The sequence below is a fragment of the Scylla paramamosain genome, chromosome 36 (assembly GCF_035594125.1).
Source record: "Scylla paramamosain isolate STU-SP2022 chromosome 36, ASM3559412v1, whole genome shotgun sequence".
NCBI lineage: Eukaryota > Metazoa > Arthropoda > Malacostraca > Decapoda > Portunidae > Scylla > Scylla paramamosain.
The window spans coordinates 15,980,958-15,999,673 of NC_087186.1; the positions used below are offsets into that span (position 1 = coordinate 15,980,958).

Consider the following 18,716-nt stretch of genomic DNA (forward strand, 5'->3'; position numbering starts at 1 on the left):
ATTTTCGCCAGAGAGAGAGAGAGAGAGAGAGAGAGAGAGAGAGAGAGAGAGAGAGAATTTTCCTTGGCACCAGCAACACTATCACAGCAACACTCATCTGCCCCGCTCTAGCCTGATCATAAATTTATGCCGCGTGTTTCTTTTACGACCGATAAATAATAAGCAGTCACGAGTCTGCCAGCTGTACTGAGTGAACGAGACGAGTTATGTCTGCAGGTCCATTTTGGCGAGTTTTTTCCTTATAGTACACACACACACACACACACACACACACACAGTTTATTGTCATTTTTATTTTATCTTGTGTTTTTTCCCACTTTCGTAAATCCCATAAGTAAAAAGTCTAAACATGTAAAAGGTCTCTCTCTCTCTCTCTCTCTCTCTCTCTCTCTCTCTCTCTCTCTCTCTCTCTCGTGTCAGGTTATCGTACAGCGCAATACTTTCGTACATTTACGTCAGCGTCGAGTCTTTACAAACAGTGAGAAAAAAGAAAAGTAGTATTTGCTGGGTGCATTCAGCAGTGAGAAAATACAGGTTTAGTATATACACACTATTACACAGTGCTCTTCTACTGGAGAAAACGGTGGATGGGAAGTGGAGTTTTGGGGGATTTTTCAGGACGACAGTGAGAAAAATGTTTATTATGCTGTTATTGGATTAATTCTCCCTGCCCCTATTAAAAATAATGGAATTTTTATTTATTTGTTTATTTATATGCATACCAAAGGCACATTTAGAAGAATTTATGTGGAAATGTCTGTTTATTATACTTGTATTGGATCTGTTTATTGAGACATGGGATGAATCAGGAAGTACTTTTGGTGTTTTGTCATTGTGATCCACATTAACTGATGGAGCAAATTCATTCTAGATGATTCAAGTAACAATTGTTCCTGAGTTGAGTGTGGAGGATTCTTCTGGCCTTCCTTGTCCACGCCTGCTCCTTACCAGCCACTATGGGTGCCTCCCTGATGTTGCGGGGTGTTCTGGTTATTCCTGAGCTACTTTCTGGCTTTTGTTTCTTTTCCCACGAAGACTGATGAAGGAGGAAATCACTGCTATTCACAGTCCATCTCTTAGGTAAGTTCTAGGCACTTTGCTAACTGAGATGCACACATCTTCCTAAAGGTGCCTTTTATTTACAACACTGATCAGCTTTAGATCATTGATTCGGATCTGTGTCTGATCTGGATTCGCTCGGGTTACAGAGAACGCTCGCAGCCATTACTGATCAAAACAATAACAACACAAGCATGTCGCTGCCCAGCTGTCACAAGCGGCAGACTGTTGATGCTCGCTACTGTGCTCTAAGGAAGTGTCAATGAGGACTACAGCCTAATGTACATTTCCTGAGGAAGTTGAGCCGAGCAGCCCACCAGTGAGGCCCAGCCATGTGCCTACTCACGCAGCGTGAGACTAGGTTCCATGCCTGACCGTGAACATTGTACAAAAAAGTTTCACGCAAAGCTCTCTTCACACACAGCATGCTGAAAGTACTCGCTGTGGTACAGAATGGTAAAATGACAAAATATTTGGACGTAATGTGAGGCTGGCCTGGCCCGCGTGCTGACACTATTGACACCATTACTGAGGCACTTCCAAAGTAGAGATGTATTATTTTGGACTGAACAAGTACTATCTTCCTTTGCCTCATCATGTAGTCATTGGTAGAGGCGCTAATGGCCATGTAATTATAATCAGAAGCCATTAAACCAAACCTTGGTGTGGCTTACAACATCACCCTTGTTTCTGGCATGTCACCACCGCTATTCACATTGTGTCCACAGCAGCTTTCTGCAGTTATTCAGTACCATTCACTTTGTTCCTCAGACATATCAGCCATTCTCTTGCTGTGCATTCCCCTACACAAGTCCCCAGTAGAGGCTGCTCAGCCACTAATATGGCCGCCGCCAGCAGTTTCAGCAAGCCTCATACATCTGCTGTAACCTATCTCCGAACCCAGATCACCCAGATCATGATCTGGATTGGGGTAAATCCAGATCAGTATGCAAATAGAACACGGGCTGCGTGGCCAGATCAGTGATCAGAAACGGATCATGGTAAATAGACGTCTTAAACAGTTGTGTGTATAAGGTGACTCCTCAAACTCTCCATTAAAGGCATAAGTTTCAAGTTAAACTTGCTCCTACTCCAAGATCACTTTTTTTTTTTTTTAATTAAAAAAAAAAAATTTATACCTGTGTGCTCCAGTGTTCATTTCCAGTAAACATACCAGCACCCATTGCAGTATATTGTTAAGTATACTTGTCATAACACAGGCTTGATTAGTTGATAATATACAGCTCCATTCAAATGAAAAAAAATGCACTCAGTTTCTGACATGCTGATATACTGATGGTGTTGTGGTGTAAGGGGCTTCATGAACACCGTATCCTGAGCTCAATTTGATCATTTGAGTAAAATGTGGAGTTGTTCGTAACAAGACTTGGGTGAACCAGCACCAAGAGAATGGTGTTCCTGAGGCTCTCAGTTGTCAGTACTCAGTAAACTTAAGCATCTTTTAGGGTGCGTCCACACGGTCAAACACTATCCATCGAACACCCACTGTTACCAAATAGCGATATGAATATTATAGGAGTGCTGGTGACGTCAGAAGCGAGCACTAAGGCGGTGTAATGTACACTGCCCACGTTCGTAGTTTCGGAATCTCGGACGCTGCTCTTCCTCATACAGGTGCCCTGCTTCGTTTTCAGAAGTTTTACCTTCTTCAGTATATAAATCGTAGAGGGTGTCCGGGTCCATCCGCATACAGTTTATAAAGTCAGATTCATAGCCAATTTTGGGCTCATGTAAAATGGTTACATGGCTTTCCTTTTCATTTTATTGTAACGCAGTCCCTGCATCATTCCCTTCTTCTCACCTTGTCTTCCTCACAGTGCAACAATTATCATGCTGCACATTGCATTTTTTGTGCAACATGGTTATAATGTACTACACTAGACGCTGGCAACAACTACTTGTCTCCCGAGCCCACACTAAAGGTTCGTCCACACGGTCTAACAGTGCCCGTCGAACAAACACTGCTACCGTATCAAAAGGCGAAGCAGGATGACGTCATAAGCGTTTAAACGAGGGAAGTTTATATGGCAACAAACAGTGGTACCAGATAAAAAAGTTGTAAACCATAGTTTCCACTGTTCACCAGACAAAGACCGGCAGACAAAGTTCGAAGCTGATGTCCGTTAGCAACACAGGTATTTACGTCAGTGTTGGTGTGGATTTCGGCAACAGGTGGTTGTTGCCATCGCCTAGTGTGGGACATCATCACCATGGTGCACAAGAAGATAAAAAAAAAAAAAACAAAGAAAATTGCCCTATGCAGCATAATCATTCCTGCACTGTGTGAGGACAAGGTGACAAGAAGGGAATGGTACAAGGACTGGTTAGAAACACGGAGGAAGGGGAAGTCATGCAACCATTTTACATGAACTGCGTGTTGGTCATGAATCAGATTTCACAAACTATATGGGGATGGACCCAAACAGCTTCTACGACTTACTGGAGAAGGTAAAACCTTTCATAACGAAGCAGGACACCTGTATGAGGGAAAGCATATCACCAGAAGCATGTCTAGAGGCAACATTGATTCACCTTTGCACCGGGTGCTTCTACACTTCCCTTCAATGCACAACAAGAATATCTAAACAGTCTGTCTGCAATTATTTCCGAGACGTGCCAAACCATCTATGATGTACTTAAGTGTAAGCACAACACACTTCCTTTTTTCTACAACTTTAGGCGTGATGGCGCTGTTGTCTCGTCGTGTGTGAGTCAGATTTGTGTCTTGTTCTTCCACCGCAGGGCAGAAGGAGGAGGGACATCGGTGCCAGTTTGACCGAGGCTTGGGAGGTGATCAATCCTAGGGCTCTGTTCTCCGTCAGCTGTGTCAAGGGCCTGGGCAGAGAAGGTGTGTGTGTGTGTGTTTGTATGTTCAGTATTGTGTGTTTGTTCGTGTTTGTAGTATTGTGTGTGTGTGTGTGTGTGTGTGTGTGTGTGTGTGTGTGTGTGTGTGTGTGTACTAGCAAATATTCCCTTATGTTTACTCCTGAAACACACACACACACACACACACCACCTGTTCCTCCTCCTCCTCTCCCTTCATTCATACAAACACACACACACACACTACCTCCCGTTCCTCCTCCTCCTCCTCTCCCTTCATTCATAAACATCTGTCTTTCTCTCTCTCTGTAGAACGCATGAAATTAATACAACTTAGCCGAGTTTACTTCCTCTACCTGTTCCTGTATTCCAGCCTGGAGTTAACGCTGATCTTCGCGACCCACCACAAGCATAGTTACGACTCGTTGGCGCAGGACCGCAAGTTTTCCTTCCTGGGCCTGGTCATGGCAATTACACAGAGAGGGTTTATGCGAAGTGTTAAGACTGGAACTGAAAAAGCAACTGCCAATTAGGTATGGTGTGTTCTGGGGTTTGTGTGTGTGTGTGTGTGTGTGTGTTGGAGAGGGTTTGTGTGTGTGTGTGGCCGGGAAAGGGTTGCCTGTGTGTGTATTTTCAAGGGTGTTTTCATGGTTCGAGTTTAACAGGGTGTAGTGGAAGTTACTGAGGTTTTCAAGGGTGTTTTTCTTGGTTCTTGTTTAACAGGGTGTAGTGGAAGTTACTGGGGTTTTCAAGGGTGTTTTCATGGTTTTTGTTTAACAGGGTGTAGTGGAAGTTACTGGGGTTTTCAAGGGTGTTTTCATGGTTCTAGTCTAACAGGCTGTAGTGCAAGTTACTGGGGTTTTCAAGGATGTTTTCATGGTTCTAGTTTAATGGGCTGTAGTGGAAGTTACTGAGGTTTACAAAGTATATTTTCAAATCTATATTTTTACTGTGTAGAATTACAATATAAAACAACAGGATTTATCAGTAACAGTTTAAGTAACAATTAGTTTAAGATCATATTATTTTCTTTTCCTTGCATTTAATCATTGTATGCCTGTATCTAATTCATGTTGGTTTCACAGGCACACACCTACATTGTGATGCAGCTCCTTGGAGGTGGAGAGCTGGCTGCCTCAGAGGATCAGGAAACACGAGAGGTTCACAGAGGCTCGCCTCGGGCTTCGGTCGTCGTGAGGAACCTGGTGTCAGCAGTTCACTACGTGCACAGGAAAAGCATCAGTGTTCACGGAGACCTAAAGCCAGACAGGGGTGAAAAGGGTTGGTGTTGAGGATAGACAGAAAAGAAAAGAAAGGAAAGGTAAAAAAAGGAAGTTTTTTTGCATTGATTTTCCATCTGCTTATTTTAAAGAATTTATTGCATGGAATATTATTGATCTCCATCATTTGTATGGCCTTTATAATAAAAAGTATGAATTTATTCCATTCAGATATTATCCTTCTCCGAGGCCATTCTAATCTAAACATCTTTTCACGGAATCTCTTGTTCAAGGATTCTTCTGAAGATTCAGTTATTAAGATTGTGGATTTTGGGTTTGCACATTTGATGCCTGACAAGGAAAAGGATGGCAGCACGAAGACACCGTGCTTCACTGTTCACTATGCAGCGCCAGAAGTGTTGCTGCAAGCTGTGCAGAAGGGAGCAAATGGTACCGCTTGAACATTCATGCACTGGTTGAGTATCTTGTGTGTAATTTTATGATGAAAGGTTTTTAATGCAGGGACAGTTGTTTATAGGCATTTTTACATTATTTTTAGTGTACAACCATCCAAAAGGCATTTAGCTCAGTGTTACTGCAACAACCACACAGTACTGAATGTAGGGTTTCCTGTTTCATTAGAGATTTCTCTGCAGTGGTGTTTTCAATACAAGGAGTGTTTTCTATAGTTATTTTCTTTATTTTGAGGGCTTGCTATAATATCCTGCACAACTCTAAAAATACATCAAATTAACCTCCCACCAAAGCACAATACAGACACTTCCATTGGCTGTAACATTACTGCTAATACTGCAACATTCTTCCTGAGGGGAACCACACACATTAACAATAACACATGTTACAAAAAACTACACCAAACATATTAAGCTCAACATTTTTGTATAATAATTTTTAGAAACATGAATGACCAAAAATGGTTCTAGGATAAAAGAGGAAAAAAATGACAGAACACTACAGCATAACAGTACAAATGGCAGGTGTGTCTCTTTTCTCTTATTCCTTATTTGCAAGGATTAAAGCTGTTACCTTCTTGTTACACAAGAAGTGGGACGGTACAGTTCGCTAAGCTGCCGGTACACGTAGGATGGTGCAGTACCTCGACTGAAATAAAAGAGATTTAAATGGTCAGCAGCCATTATTTAAAGCTAAGTGAGTAGATGTGCAAGATAAACAGGGTACAGTAAAATCCCTCTTATCCGGCATCAACGGGACCGCCGACGTGCCGGATACTTGAATAGAAGTGAAATTATGTCCACAACGACCACCCTACACTCACGCATCTTACCACAACAATGATCAGCTGATCTGATCAGCTGCTTAAGTGTAAGCACAACACACTTCCTTTTTTCTACAACTTTAGGCGTGATGAAGGCGTCAGGCGATAGACAGTGCACACGCGGGACTGAGTCACTGAGTAAACACAGTGCAGTGGGCTGCGGGTGGCGCGAAGCAGTGCGCTGTGGTGGCAAGGGGACGGAGTATGCCTCGCGTGGGAATTTTAATTGATTTTCTGAGTACACATTGATTTTTTATTGATTTTAAGGCTCGGGGAAAAATGTGCCGGATACTTGAAGCTGCCGGATGAGAGGGATTTTACTGTATAATAAATTGAGTAAGTTGTTTATCTCACTCATAAGTAAAACATAAAGGCCTTTCATTTGATGCATTTAGGATCAGAAGTTTTACTGGGAGATGAAGTACAGTACTAAATAACAGTTTGTGCATAAAGCTGACAAATACTGATGTCTCCTGAGGTCAGCCCAGGCCCAACAAGGAAAGCAAATGAAAAAATTAAATGAACCCCCAACATCACACCTTGAAAGGACCACACAGTCATATGAACAACACAAACTCACTTGTTAGTTATCAAACTGGTGACATTTTCTGGAGGAACGTAATCTAGCTGAGTCAGCGCAGTATTTACAGACGGCCAAAACTTTGTTCCCTCTGGGATAATAGAAGTGGTGGTTTGGTGGCTTATTTCTTCACAGCCCATCAAGCTAAATTTGTATGTGGGAGTGCACACATACAGCTGAAAATGAAGATTTGTGACAATAAGCAAAATGCACAATTCATGCCATGATTTTCAATATTATATAGGTACTGATCTGATAGTATCTAGCTCCACATGAGACAACAACAGGTTGAGGTTTGAGAAAGGACCATCCAACACTCAACACGAGGAATGTATATCCACCTACATGAAATAAACATGTGGAAAAGGAATGTATCAAAAACTGGAATCAAGAATTTCTGTGAGAATAAAATGGTATGTACTTTTGTGATACGTTCCCTGTTCAATTTGCAACAGTAAATATGTTTCAAATACTGCCCCACTGAAAGAGGTATCAGGATAATGACTAACAAATAAAACTTACTGGAACAGAATAAAACTTTGGTGGTGAGGCAAGAGAGGCTGCACCAACAAAGGTCTCAATGCCTCCGTTGGTCACCACCGTCTCGGTGCCAACGATGACCTTTGATGACCTTGTTGACACGTGACATGATGGGGAACACTGCAGAGTCTTGAATTAATGTTGTCTCAATTCCAGCAGTACATAAAGCTTTTGCCACTGGGTGACCCTGCACAAGTAAAAGATGTATTGAGAACATAAGAACATAATAAAATAAAGGAAGCTGCAAGAAGCCATCACCCCTACATGTGGCAGTCCCTGTGTTATGTATTGTGCACATCAGACACGATGACGTGAAAGAGACGCATAAAACACCTTACATCATATTTAGGGGCACGTTCGGCAACAATAACGTGGAATTTCCTTTGTGTGGCTGCCTTGGTCAGGAAGGCCAAGACCAGTGGACACATTGCACACGTCACAATGACCTCATCATTGTGAATCTTGCTTACACCTTGGGCAGCTATCAATTCTTGGCTGAAATAAAAGGAATCAATATAATACTGGTAACAAACAATGTCAATGTCCCAAATGTCAGTGTAATCTTTACTCTACCTTTGTTCAACCTCAGCTTTCTGTTCACCAATGGCCTCAAGTACTCTGTCCTGCAGCTCTGGAATAACCTCCGTGCATTTTGGGAGATCTCCACATGCAGGGTGAGTCTACTAGCATGGACTGTGAGAGGCTTGGGTACTCCACACCTTGCTTCTCTCCACGTGGTGTGTTGTGTTCGTCAATTACTATCTGCGTGAAGAAGAAAAATAACTTAAATAAATAAATGATACACACACACACACACACACACACACACACACACACGAGGGCAGACAGGCAAAATACGTAGAGAGAGAGAGAGAGAGAGAGAGAGAGAGAGAGAGAGAGAGAGAGAGAGAGAGGCTGTACTTAAGCAATTATATCTTTCCATACCACACACACACACACACACACACGCACACGAACGTTTCCCTAAGGGCTCTCCTTGACACACAGAGAAAGGCTGGTAATTCTCTGTTGATCATTAGCTACAATATGGAAGCCTCTGTTATACTTGGATATCTCTGTGAAGTATTGTTGTTTTTTAACGTCAAATGGTAAATACTTAATAATGATAAGCTGAGATGTAACACAGTATTAAGCCAAGCCTTCAATTCACACAAGCTTTTCAATGATTTCACATTACGCCACACAAGGGACGAGACATTGCAGTGCAAGCCCCGCCAGGACGAGTTTGAATTTGGCGCTTCAATCAGTAATGTCTAGATACTTTGACAATTACAGTTATAATGGCCTGAGATTTATTTTTACGCGCTTATAATTTTTTACATTTAATTTTCTATTAGTTTAGTATAATATAAAAGAAGTTGGTGCTTGTTATTGAAAGGTAAAAGTGTCTTGTGGATAGTTTTGCTTGCGTATTGTGCGGAGCAGGCTGGGAGGGACGACACAGTACCAGACGTCAGACACAAGGCACTATGTTTAAAGGGTGCTATAAACTGCTGCTTTATTTAGCGTATTTTCGCAGAACAAGACAGTGACAGGGGCCGTGGTGGCTGCCTGCGTGTGCTGGTGCAAGCTTGGTGCCTGCCGGGAGGTGCCTGCAGTGCCACCAAGGCTAATATTGGTAAGAAACCGGCCCACCACTTGTCCAGCCAGGTAATTTGCACAGTCTGATGTAATAGGCGGTAACTATGATAGTGTTGTTACATGTCACCCACAACAACAACACAGGGCTGTCAGGTCAGTGGTTAACCTTACTGTTTATTTATTGTTAAGCCTCGTATTTCATGTTTTTGCACCTCGTTAGGAATATATTGATGTGACTCAGCATTCCACGGTGCCACAAGCGCTCCAAGCCTCCACCAGAAAACTCTTACTAATTAACCATGACAGGAATTATAAAGACGTAAAAAAAATTAACTTTACTAATGTTATCAGCTGAGGTGGAGGCAGCCTTCCCCATTTGTCCGCCAATATCTGCTTCATTTCTCACTTATTGTAAGCCTAACACGTCACTAAGTGGAGCCCCATGACTAGGCTTTCATATCCGCTAGCTAGATATATCCGCCATTGCCTCAATTAGTTACGATGGAAAAATAACAGGCAAAATAGCGGCCGTTCTCTCCACTGTCAAGGGCCGCCATGATGCCTGGCTACCTCTGCCAACCTGATTCATCCTGTGGGTTTCAAAATTTTTTTGGTATTTTCTTAACTTCTTTATTCTGCTCGTATAGCATGTTTTTATGGTTTATAAAAATAATTATTTGCTTTAGAAGTGTTTTCGTTGCTTGTGTTGAGTTGTGTTCAATTTTGTGTTGCTTTACGAAAATGTGGGGAGTTTTTTTGGCAGTATTTTGACAAACTTGATTTTTTATTTCACGCTCTAATTACGTCTTTTGTGTTTCTAAAAATTGCTTATGATTTTCAAAATGTTTCTTCGTTCCTGTGGAGAGAAATAAGTGGACTTTAAAAATGGTTTATGGTCCTGTTAAAAGTTGTTATTACAACACTTTTTATGTTATTGTCTCTCTATTTCAGCTTGTAACTAACTTTTCATTGCTTGAAAAAATAGTTCGTATGTTTTAAAGTGTTTTATCTTGTTGTTGAGTGAAAATGGGTGGAATTTTCAGTGGTTTTAATCGTATTTAGGTTCCAACACTTGTTTTTTACACAATTTCGGTTTTATTTGTTTACTTCTTGTTCCAGGTAACTTTTGATGGTGTAAGATGATAGTTCAGATTTTTTAAAAATTTTTACGTTCCTGAAAATTCAAATGTTGGGGACTTTTCAATGATTTAAATGGTGCCGAATATTTCAACACTTTTTCCATATTTCATTTGGATATTTTTTAAATACTACTCAGGCTGGAGCTGTTTTAATATTGTGAATATTAGTTTAAGTATTTGTCAAGTCAGAATATATAAGGCATTCCAGCCTAGCTCCATTTTTTCGAGGGGTCAATTTCGAAATGAAATCCGTTACGGTACGTAAAATTGCCGTGACGTCACGGCCGCCATCATGGACCCGGGACCTTGATCGGCTCCGCTGTCTCCTCGGTAATATTTATCGTATTTTGCAGTGTTTTCCTGGTGTTTCCACGTCTTTCTAGACTCAGACGTGTAGATAAGAGTAGAATGAGTAAGAAAATAAGAGAAATAGAGGAGGAAGATGAAGGGAGAAGGAATAGAGGAGGTGGTAAAACAGAAAAATGCTAAGAAAACAATATTTAGGTTAATTTTCCCTGCTGCCCTGTCTGTCTTTGTAGTATTTGTCTTCCTTGACAGTGCTTTCAGTGTATTTGGCGTGTTTAGGGAGTGTTGGAGTGTGTCTGGAGGTATTTAGGAGGTGTTGGAGTGTGTGTTTTAGGGATTTGGTGATGTTTGAGTCAATATTTAGCGTTCCTGGTGTGTTTTGGGGTGTCTTAGGCTTGTTTAGGAGTGCTTTAAGTGTGCTTTGGACTGTTTTCAATGTTTTGAGATGTTTCAAGTGTATTTTGGGATGTTATGGATGAGTTTGGGTGTGTTTTGTGTGGATACGGGTGAGTTGTGTCTGCGTTTGTGGGTATTTTTGGGTATTTTTGGTCAGTCTGGGTGTGTTTTGGGGTGTTTTAAGTGTGTTTTGGGCCGTTTTCAGCGTTTTGGGATGTTTTAAGTGTGTTTTGGGATGTTATGGATGAGTTTGAGTGTGTTTTGGGTTGGTACGGTGTGTTTTGGATGCGTTTTAAGTCAATTTGGGTGAGTTTTGTAGTATTTTAAGTGTGTTTGGGGATATTTTGGTGCTTTTTCGATGTGTTTAGGTTGTTTTTTTGTGCGTTTAGGAATGTTCTGGGTATGTTTAAGGTGTTTTAAGGTGTTTTAGTGTGATTGGACTTGCTTTTGAGGTGTTTTAGTTATGTTATAGGCATGTTGCAGGTAAGAATGGGGTCTTTGAGGGTAGAAGTGGTGTGCTTGAGGTAAAATAAAAGATTCTGGAGTGTTTTTGAGAGAGGCTCTGATGGTAGAAGCATGTCAGGGGTGTTATAGCGCGTGTTGTGATATATGAAACTACTAGATGCAAGTGTGTGACCACCACCACCATCACCACCACCACCAGCACAGTGGAAAAAAGGTTAGAGACAAGCGGGGAAAGTTGAAAAGTGAATAATTAAACGCTTGCTGTCTTTTATTATCTTCAGTATAAAATGGTTATATGACAATCTCTCTCTCTCTCTCTCTCTCTCTCTCTCTCTCTCTCTCTCTCTCTCTCTCTCTCTCTCTCTCTCTCTCTCTCTCTCTCAGCTTTGGATTAGTAACCCCGTTGACAGAAGTGACACCCGCGTTTTCTCTTCTCAGATGTAAACAAAGCGGTAGATTCCTTCCAGCTGGTGATAAAACTTCCTCTCGCTCTCCCTCACTCTCCCACGTCACGGAAGTAGTGATATAAAGCACACGAGGAGGAAGTGAGAGGATATATATAATGCTGTGTGTGTGTGTGTGTGTGTGTGTGTGTGTAAAGAAGAAAATGTTATATCTACGTGTTTAAAAGTTTCCTACATTTAAGTCAAAAGAGGCTGGCTGGCTGGCTGATGCTGCTGCTGTTGTGGATTTAATTGCTCGTCTATGTTCCTTTGTGCTGTGAGGGAAAGTGTGTGTGTGTGTGTGTGTGTGTGTGTGTGTGTGTGTGTGAAGGAAGAAAGGGTTGGTGTTTAGGGGTCTGGGATGAGAAAACGAGTGATTTGTTTTGTAGCCTTCAGAAAAAAAATATTAAAGTTTTTACAGTGGGAAAATTTTGGTGGTGAGGGAGAATATGACTAAAATATTACCTCAAATTTAACCTAACGTGGTGGAGCTTCACACTCCTCAGCTGACCCTAACCAAACCAAGCCTAACCCAAAGAAGCCTACCCTAACTTCTGTCTGGTGCTTCCTCCTCCCCAAGACTGGCTATCTCGTGTCTTAATCCCAAGCTAGCCTAACCAAACTTTATCTAACCTAGCCAAACCTTACCTAAGCAAGGCTAACCTAGCCAAACCTTACCTAACCTAACCTAACCTCACCTAAAGAAGCCTAGCCAAACCTAACATAACCTACCCTAGCCTAACCTAACCTAGCCTAACCTAACCTCACCTAACTTAACGAAGCATAGCCAAACCTAACCTAACCTAGCCTAACCAAACCTAATCTAACCTACATCCTCTTCCCACAGCCCCACTTAACCTAACCTAATGTAACTTTCAGAGCAATGGCAACCCTCCGATCCGGCAAGCAGGTTGGCGGCAGCAATGGCGGTGGCAGCGGCAGCAGTGGTGAGGTGGACGGCAGGGACAGAGGGGCAGTACAGGCTGCGGACATCAAAGAGAAGGTGAGCAGGGTGTTGTGTTGGTGTGTGTTGCTAAGCTGAGATGTAAAGTGTTTGGTTGTCAACACGCTGCAATATTTGTCACTCAAGGCTCATGCAACACTGCCTCCATGCACAAGTGTGTCGGGAAAGTGATTTAAAGTCGTAAAAAATGTTGTTTTACTTTATTTATTTATTTATTTTGTTTTATTTTTTGTATATATAGGAGGGACACTGGTCAAAGGCAACTAAATACAATAAGAAAAATATACTGAGAAAAAAATAAAAGATAAAAAAAGACCTCACTTAACCTAACCTAACATATGCTAACTTAACCTGACCTAACCTAACTTAACCTAACCTAACTTAACCTAACTTAACCTAACCTAACTTAACCTAACCTAACCTAACCTAACCAAACCTAACTTAACCTAACTTAACCTAACCTAACATAACCTAACATAACCTAACCTAACCTAACACCCACAGAGGAACGCGCGGACAAGCAAGGTGGTATTCGGTAGTCTGATCCTGGACCTGCTCGGCTTCACGGTGGTGGTGCCTCTGTCTCCTGCTCTCCTCGACTGTTACTCAAAGCACGACTCCAGCGGCTTGTATTCCTCTCTGCTCTCCTGTGTTACTTATTACCAGCATATCATCAGCGTTCCTGCGAGGTTCCACTCTGTCTTGTTTTGGTGGTATGTGGGTGTGTTGTGTTTTGTATTGGTTTATATATTTCTAGTTTGTTTTTATTATTATTTTTTTTCAATTTTTTTTTATCCTATTATCTATTTATTTATTTTTGTTTGTTTGTTTGTTTGTTTGTTTGTAGGGTGTGTGTGTTTGTTTGTGTTCCTGCTGTTCTATATTGCAGCTTGTTTTCTTGTTTTTGTTTTTTTGGTTATTGTTATTTTGTGTTTTATTCCCTTTCATTGTTCTGAAGATGTTTTCAGGTGTTTTTGGGGTGTTTTTGGGAGTTTTTGGGGTGTTTTGGAGTGTTTTCGGTTGTTTTTGTAGTGTTTTGTGGTGTTTTGGTGTATTTTGAGGGTGTTTTGGTGTGTTTTTGGAGTGTTTTTGGGTATATTGAGGGTGTTTTAGTGTGTTTTTGGAGTGTTGGGGTGTTTTGGTGTATTTTGAGGGTGTTTTGGTGTGTTTTTGGAGTTTTTGGGTTGTTTTGGGGTATTTTAAGGGTGTTTTGGTGTGTTTTTGTAGTGTTTGAGGATGCTTTGGTGTGTTTTGGGATGTTTTTGGGTGTTTTTGGGTATTTTAAGAGTGTTTTGGTGTGTTTTTGAAGTGTTTTGGGATGCTTTGGTGTGTTTTGGGGTATTTTGAGGGTGTTTTGGTGTGTTTTTGGAGTGTTTTGGGATATTTTGTGTACTTTGGGGTATTTTGAGGGTGTTTAAAGGTGTTGTGATGGTGTTAAATATTTTGTTTGTTTACTTTTTTTTAACTTTTTATTTTCTTATGCATTATTTTATTTCTTATTTATATTGTGGTGTGTTGTCGGTGTGTCCTAACCTAACCTAACCAGCCTACCCTCTCCTAACCTCCCCTCAACCCACAGGCACTGATTGGCGTGACATTCAGCATAGGCTTCACCGTCGGGCACACTGTGGGGGCTGCGTTCTCCCGCTGGGGAAGTATTGGGTGGTTCGCGGCCTCGGCTGTCTACGCACGCACTCTCACTGTGGCTAACATAATATTCTTTGCTGTCTTCTTCCAGGAATCGCTGCCTGAGGTGTGTGTGTGTGTGTGTGTGTGTGTGTGTGTGTGTGTGTGTGTGTCTCATTTATTTTTTTTATTATGTATATTTTTTTTTTTTTTGTATAATTTTTGCTTATTTTTTTTTTTCCTTTCATTTTTTCTTTCTTTGCTTATTTTGTAATTTGTTTGTATTTCCTTGTGTCTCTGAATGTTGTTAAAGAGAGGTGCATTGTGAGTAAAGCATCATTTTCTCTTTCCTTTCCTCATTTCTTTACTTTTCCCTCTTATTCCTTCCTTTCTGTCATCCTTTCTATTCATTACAAACCCTTTCTCTCATTTTCCTTACCATAAACCATCAAAACATCTTAACAATCTCATTTAAATCACTTTTCTTTTCATTATCATCTGTTTGTTTACATTCTCTTGCTTTCTTTCACTTATTAATTCATTACACTCCTTTTTGTGTGTTTAGGAATGTTTTGAGATATTTTGGGGTGTTTTGGAGGTGTTTTGGGGTGTTTTTTCAAGTGTTTTGAGGTAAATTGTCTGTTTTTGGGTATATTTGTCTGTTTTTGTCTGTTTTTTGGGTATTATTGGGGTTTTGGAGGTGTTTTGGGGGTGTTTTTGCAAGTGTTTTGAGGTAAATTGTCTTTTTTGGGTATTTTTTGGGTTTTGGAGATGTTTTGGGGGTGTTTTTGCAAGTGTTTTGAGGTAAATTGTCTTTTTTGGGTATTATTGGGGTTTTGGAGGTGTTTTTTCAAGTGTTTTGAGGTAAATTGTCTTTTTTTGGGTATTATTGGGGTTTTGAAGGTGTTTTGGGGGTGTTTTTTCAAGTGTTTTGAGGTAAATTGTCTGTTTTTGGGTGTTTAATGGTGTTTTGGGAGTGTTTTGCAAGTTTTTGAGGTAAATAGTGTGTTTTGGGGTGTTTAATGGTGTTTTGAGAGTGTTTTGCAAGTGTTTTGAGGTAAATAGTGTGTTTTGGGGTGTTTAATTTTGTTTTGGGAGTGTTTTGCAAGTGTTTTGAGGTAAATAGTTTGTTTTGGGGTGTTTAATGGTGTCTTGGTGGTGTTTCAGGGTTATATAGGGGTGTTTGTGGGTGATCTAGGGTAAGTAGTGTTATCAAGGCTGTAGTGGAAGTTACTGTGGGTTTTCAAAGGGTGTTTCCATGGTGATTCACTTGTATTTTATCCCTTGTACAGTAAAACTCCCTTTCCCTGAGTTGGCAACACTGTTTGTTTACGTTCGCTGTTGTCTCATCGTGTGTGAGTCAGATTTGTGTCTTGTTCTTCCACCGCAGGGCAGAAGGAGGAGGGACATCGGTGCCAGTTTGACCGAGGCTTGGGAGGTGATCAATCCTAGGGCTCTGTTCTCCGTCAGCTGTGTCAAGGGCCTGGGCAGAGAAGGTGTGTGTGTGTGTGTTTGTATGTTCAGTATTGTGTGTTTGTTCGTGTTTGTAGTATTGTGTGTGTGTGTGTGTGTGTGTACTAGCAAATATTCCCTTATGTTTACTCCTGAAACACACACACACACACACACACACACACACACACACACACACACACACACACACACACACACACACACACACACACACACACACACACACACACACACACACACACACCACCTCCCGTTCCTCCTCCTCCTCCTCTCCCTTCATTCATACACACACACACACACACACACACACACACACACACACACACACACACACACACACACACACACACACACACACACACACACACACACACACACACACACACACACACACACACACACACACACACTACCTCCCGTTCCTCCTCCTCCTCCTCTCCCTTCATTCATAAACATCTGTCTTTCTCTCTCTCTGTAGAACGCATGAAATTAATACAACTTAGCCGAGTTTACTTCCTCTACCTGTTCCTGTATTCCAGCCTGGAGTTAACGCTGATCTTCGCGACCCACCACAAGCATAGTTACGACTCGTTGGCGCAGGACCGCAAGTTTTCCTTCCTGGGCCTGGTCATGGCAATTACACAGAGAGGGTTTATGCGAAGTGTTAAGACTGGAACTGAAAAAGCAACTGCCAATTAGGTATGGTGTGTTCTGGGGTTTGTGTGTGTGTGTGTGTGTGTGTGTGTGTGTGTGTGTGTGTGTGTGTGTGTGTGTGTGTGTTGGAGAGGGTTTGTGTGTGTGTGTGGCCGGGAAAGGGTTGCCTGTGTGTGTGTTTTCAAGGGTGTTTTCATGGTTCGAGTTTAACAGGGTGTAGTGGAAGTTACTGAGGTTTTCAAGGGTGTTTTTCTTGGTTCTTGTTTAACAGGGTGTAGTGGAAGTTACTGGGGTTTTCAAGGGTGTTTTCATGGTTTTTGTTTAACAGGGTGTAGTGGAAGTTACTGGCGTTTTCAAGGGTGTTTTCATGGTTCTAGTCTAACAGGCTGTAGTGCAAGTTACTGGGGTTTTCAAGGATGTTTTCATGGTTCTAGTTTAATGGGCTGTAGTGGAAGTTACTGAGGTTTACAAAGTATATTTTCAAATCTATATTTTTACTGTGTAGAATTACAATATAAAACAACAGGATTTATCAGTAACAGTTTAAGTAACAATTAGTTTAAGATCATATTATTTTCTTTTCCTTGCATTTAATCATTGTATGCCTGTATCTAATTCATGTTGGTTTCACAGGCACACACCTACATTGTGATGCAGCTCCTTGGAGGTGGAGAGCTGGCTGCCTCAGAGGATCAGGAAACACGAGAGGTTCACAGAGGCTCGCCTCGGGCTTCGGTCGTCGTGAGGAACCTGGTGTCAGCAGTTCACTACGTGCACAGGAAAAGCATCAGTGTTCACGGAGACCTAAAGCCAGACAGGGGTGAAAAGGGTTGGTGTTGAGGATAGACAGAAAAGAAAAGAAAGGAAAGGTAAAAAAAGGAAGTTTTTTTGCATTGATTTTCCATCTGCTTATTTTAAAGAATTTATTGCATGGAATATTATTGATCTCCATCATTTGTATGGCCTTTATAATAAAAAGTATGAATTTATTCCATTCAGATATTATCCTTCTCCGAGGCCATTCTAATCTAAACATCTTTTCACGGAATCTCTTGTTCAAGGATTCTTCTGAAGATTCAGTTATTAAGATTGTGGATTTTGGGTTTGCACATTTGATGCCTGACAAGGAAAAGGATGGCAGCACGAAGACACCGTGCTTCACTGTTCACTATGCAGCGCCAGAAGTGTTGCTGCAAGCTGTGCAGAAGGGAGCAAATGGTACCGCTTGAACATTCATGCACTGGTTGAGTATCTTGTGTGTAATTTTATGATGAAAGGTTTTTAATGCAGGGACAGTTGTTTATAGGCATTTTTACATTATTTTTAGTGTACAACCATCCAAAAGGCATTTAGCTCAGTGTTACTGCAACAACCACACAGTACTGAATGTAGGGTTTCCTGTTTCATTAGAGATTTCTCTGCAGTGGTGTTTTCAATACAAGGAGTGTTTTCTATAGTTATTTTCTTTATTTTGAGGGCTTGCTATAATATCCTGCACAACTCTAAAAATACATCAAATTAACCTCCCACCAAAGCACAATACAGACACTTCCATTGGCTGTAACATTACTGCTAATACTGCAACATTCTTCCTGAGGGGAACCACACACATTAACAATAACACATGTTACAAAAAACTACACCAAACATATTAAGCTCAACATTTTTGTATAATAATTTTTAGAAACATGAATGACCAAAAATGGTTCTAGGATAAAAGAGGAAAAAAATGACAGAACACTACAGCATAACAGTACAAATGGCAGGTGTGTCTCTTTTCTCTTATTCCTTATTTGCAAGGATTAAAGCTGTTACCTTCTTGTTACACAAGAAGTGGGACGGTACAGTTCGCTAAGCTGCCGGTACACGTAGGATGGTGCAGTACCTCGACTGAAATAAAAGAGATTTAAATGGTCAGCAGCCATTATTTAAAGCTAAGTGAGTAGATGTGCAAGATAAACAGGGTACAGTAAAATCCCTCTTATCCGGCATCAACGGGACCGCCGACGTGCCGGATACTTGAATAGAAGTGAAATTATGTCCACAACGACCACCCTACACTCACGCATCTTACCACAACAATGATCAGCTGATCTGATCAGCTGCTT

The 18,716-nt window shown here is 41.2% G+C and overlaps 1 protein-coding gene and 2 long non-coding RNA genes across 17 annotated transcripts in view; 2 read left to right on the forward strand and 1 right to left on the reverse strand.

The window, feature by feature from the left end:
• LOC135091126 (uncharacterized) overlaps window positions 1-5,341 on the forward strand; it is a 20,394-nt gene extending 15,053 nt beyond the window's left edge. For both annotated transcript variants that reach the window (XR_010262348.1, XR_010262347.1), the window contains exons 3-6: window positions 872-1,080; window positions 3,823-3,928; window positions 4,277-4,436; window positions 4,989-5,341. This is a non-coding gene — a long non-coding RNA (uncharacterized LOC135091126). The remainder of the gene's footprint in view (window positions 1-871; window positions 1,081-3,822; window positions 3,929-4,276; window positions 4,437-4,988) is intronic.
• On the reverse strand, window positions 4,833-9,941 carry LOC135091127 (uncharacterized). Of its 2 annotated transcripts, none has more exons than XR_010262349.1 (6): window positions 9,630-9,941; window positions 8,114-8,302; window positions 7,879-8,035; window positions 7,523-7,727; window positions 7,001-7,176; window positions 4,833-6,245 (listed from the first exon to the last, which is right to left on the reverse strand). It is a non-coding gene; the product is annotated as an uncharacterized LOC135091127 (long non-coding RNA). The 2 variants fall into 2 exon arrangements; XR_010262350.1 differs by having other exon boundaries at window positions 9,482-9,941.
• LOC135091123 (major facilitator superfamily domain-containing protein 10-like) lies at window positions 8,989-17,594 on the forward strand. 13 transcript variants are annotated; one of them, XM_063988534.1, is made up of 7 exons: window positions 11,763-12,015; window positions 12,771-12,894; window positions 13,360-13,568; window positions 14,435-14,608; window positions 15,877-15,977; window positions 16,494-16,653; window positions 17,242-17,594. In XM_063988534.1, the coding sequence occupies exons 1-4, from the start codon at window positions 12,011-12,013 to the stop codon at window positions 14,439-14,441; spliced, it is 345 nt and encodes a 114-aa protein (XP_063844604.1). In that variant the 5' UTR covers window positions 11,763-12,010; the 3' UTR covers window positions 14,442-14,608; window positions 15,877-15,977; window positions 16,494-16,653; window positions 17,242-17,594. The 13 variants fall into 13 exon arrangements, with proteins under 13 accessions (XP_063844597.1, XP_063844594.1, XP_063844596.1 ...); XM_063988532.1 differs by lacking the exon at window positions 13,360-13,568 and having other exon boundaries at window positions 11,669-12,015; XM_063988529.1 differs by lacking the exon at window positions 13,360-13,568 and having other exon boundaries at window positions 11,674-12,015; window positions 15,872-15,977.
• Window positions 17,595-18,716: the final 1,122 nt, after the last annotated feature.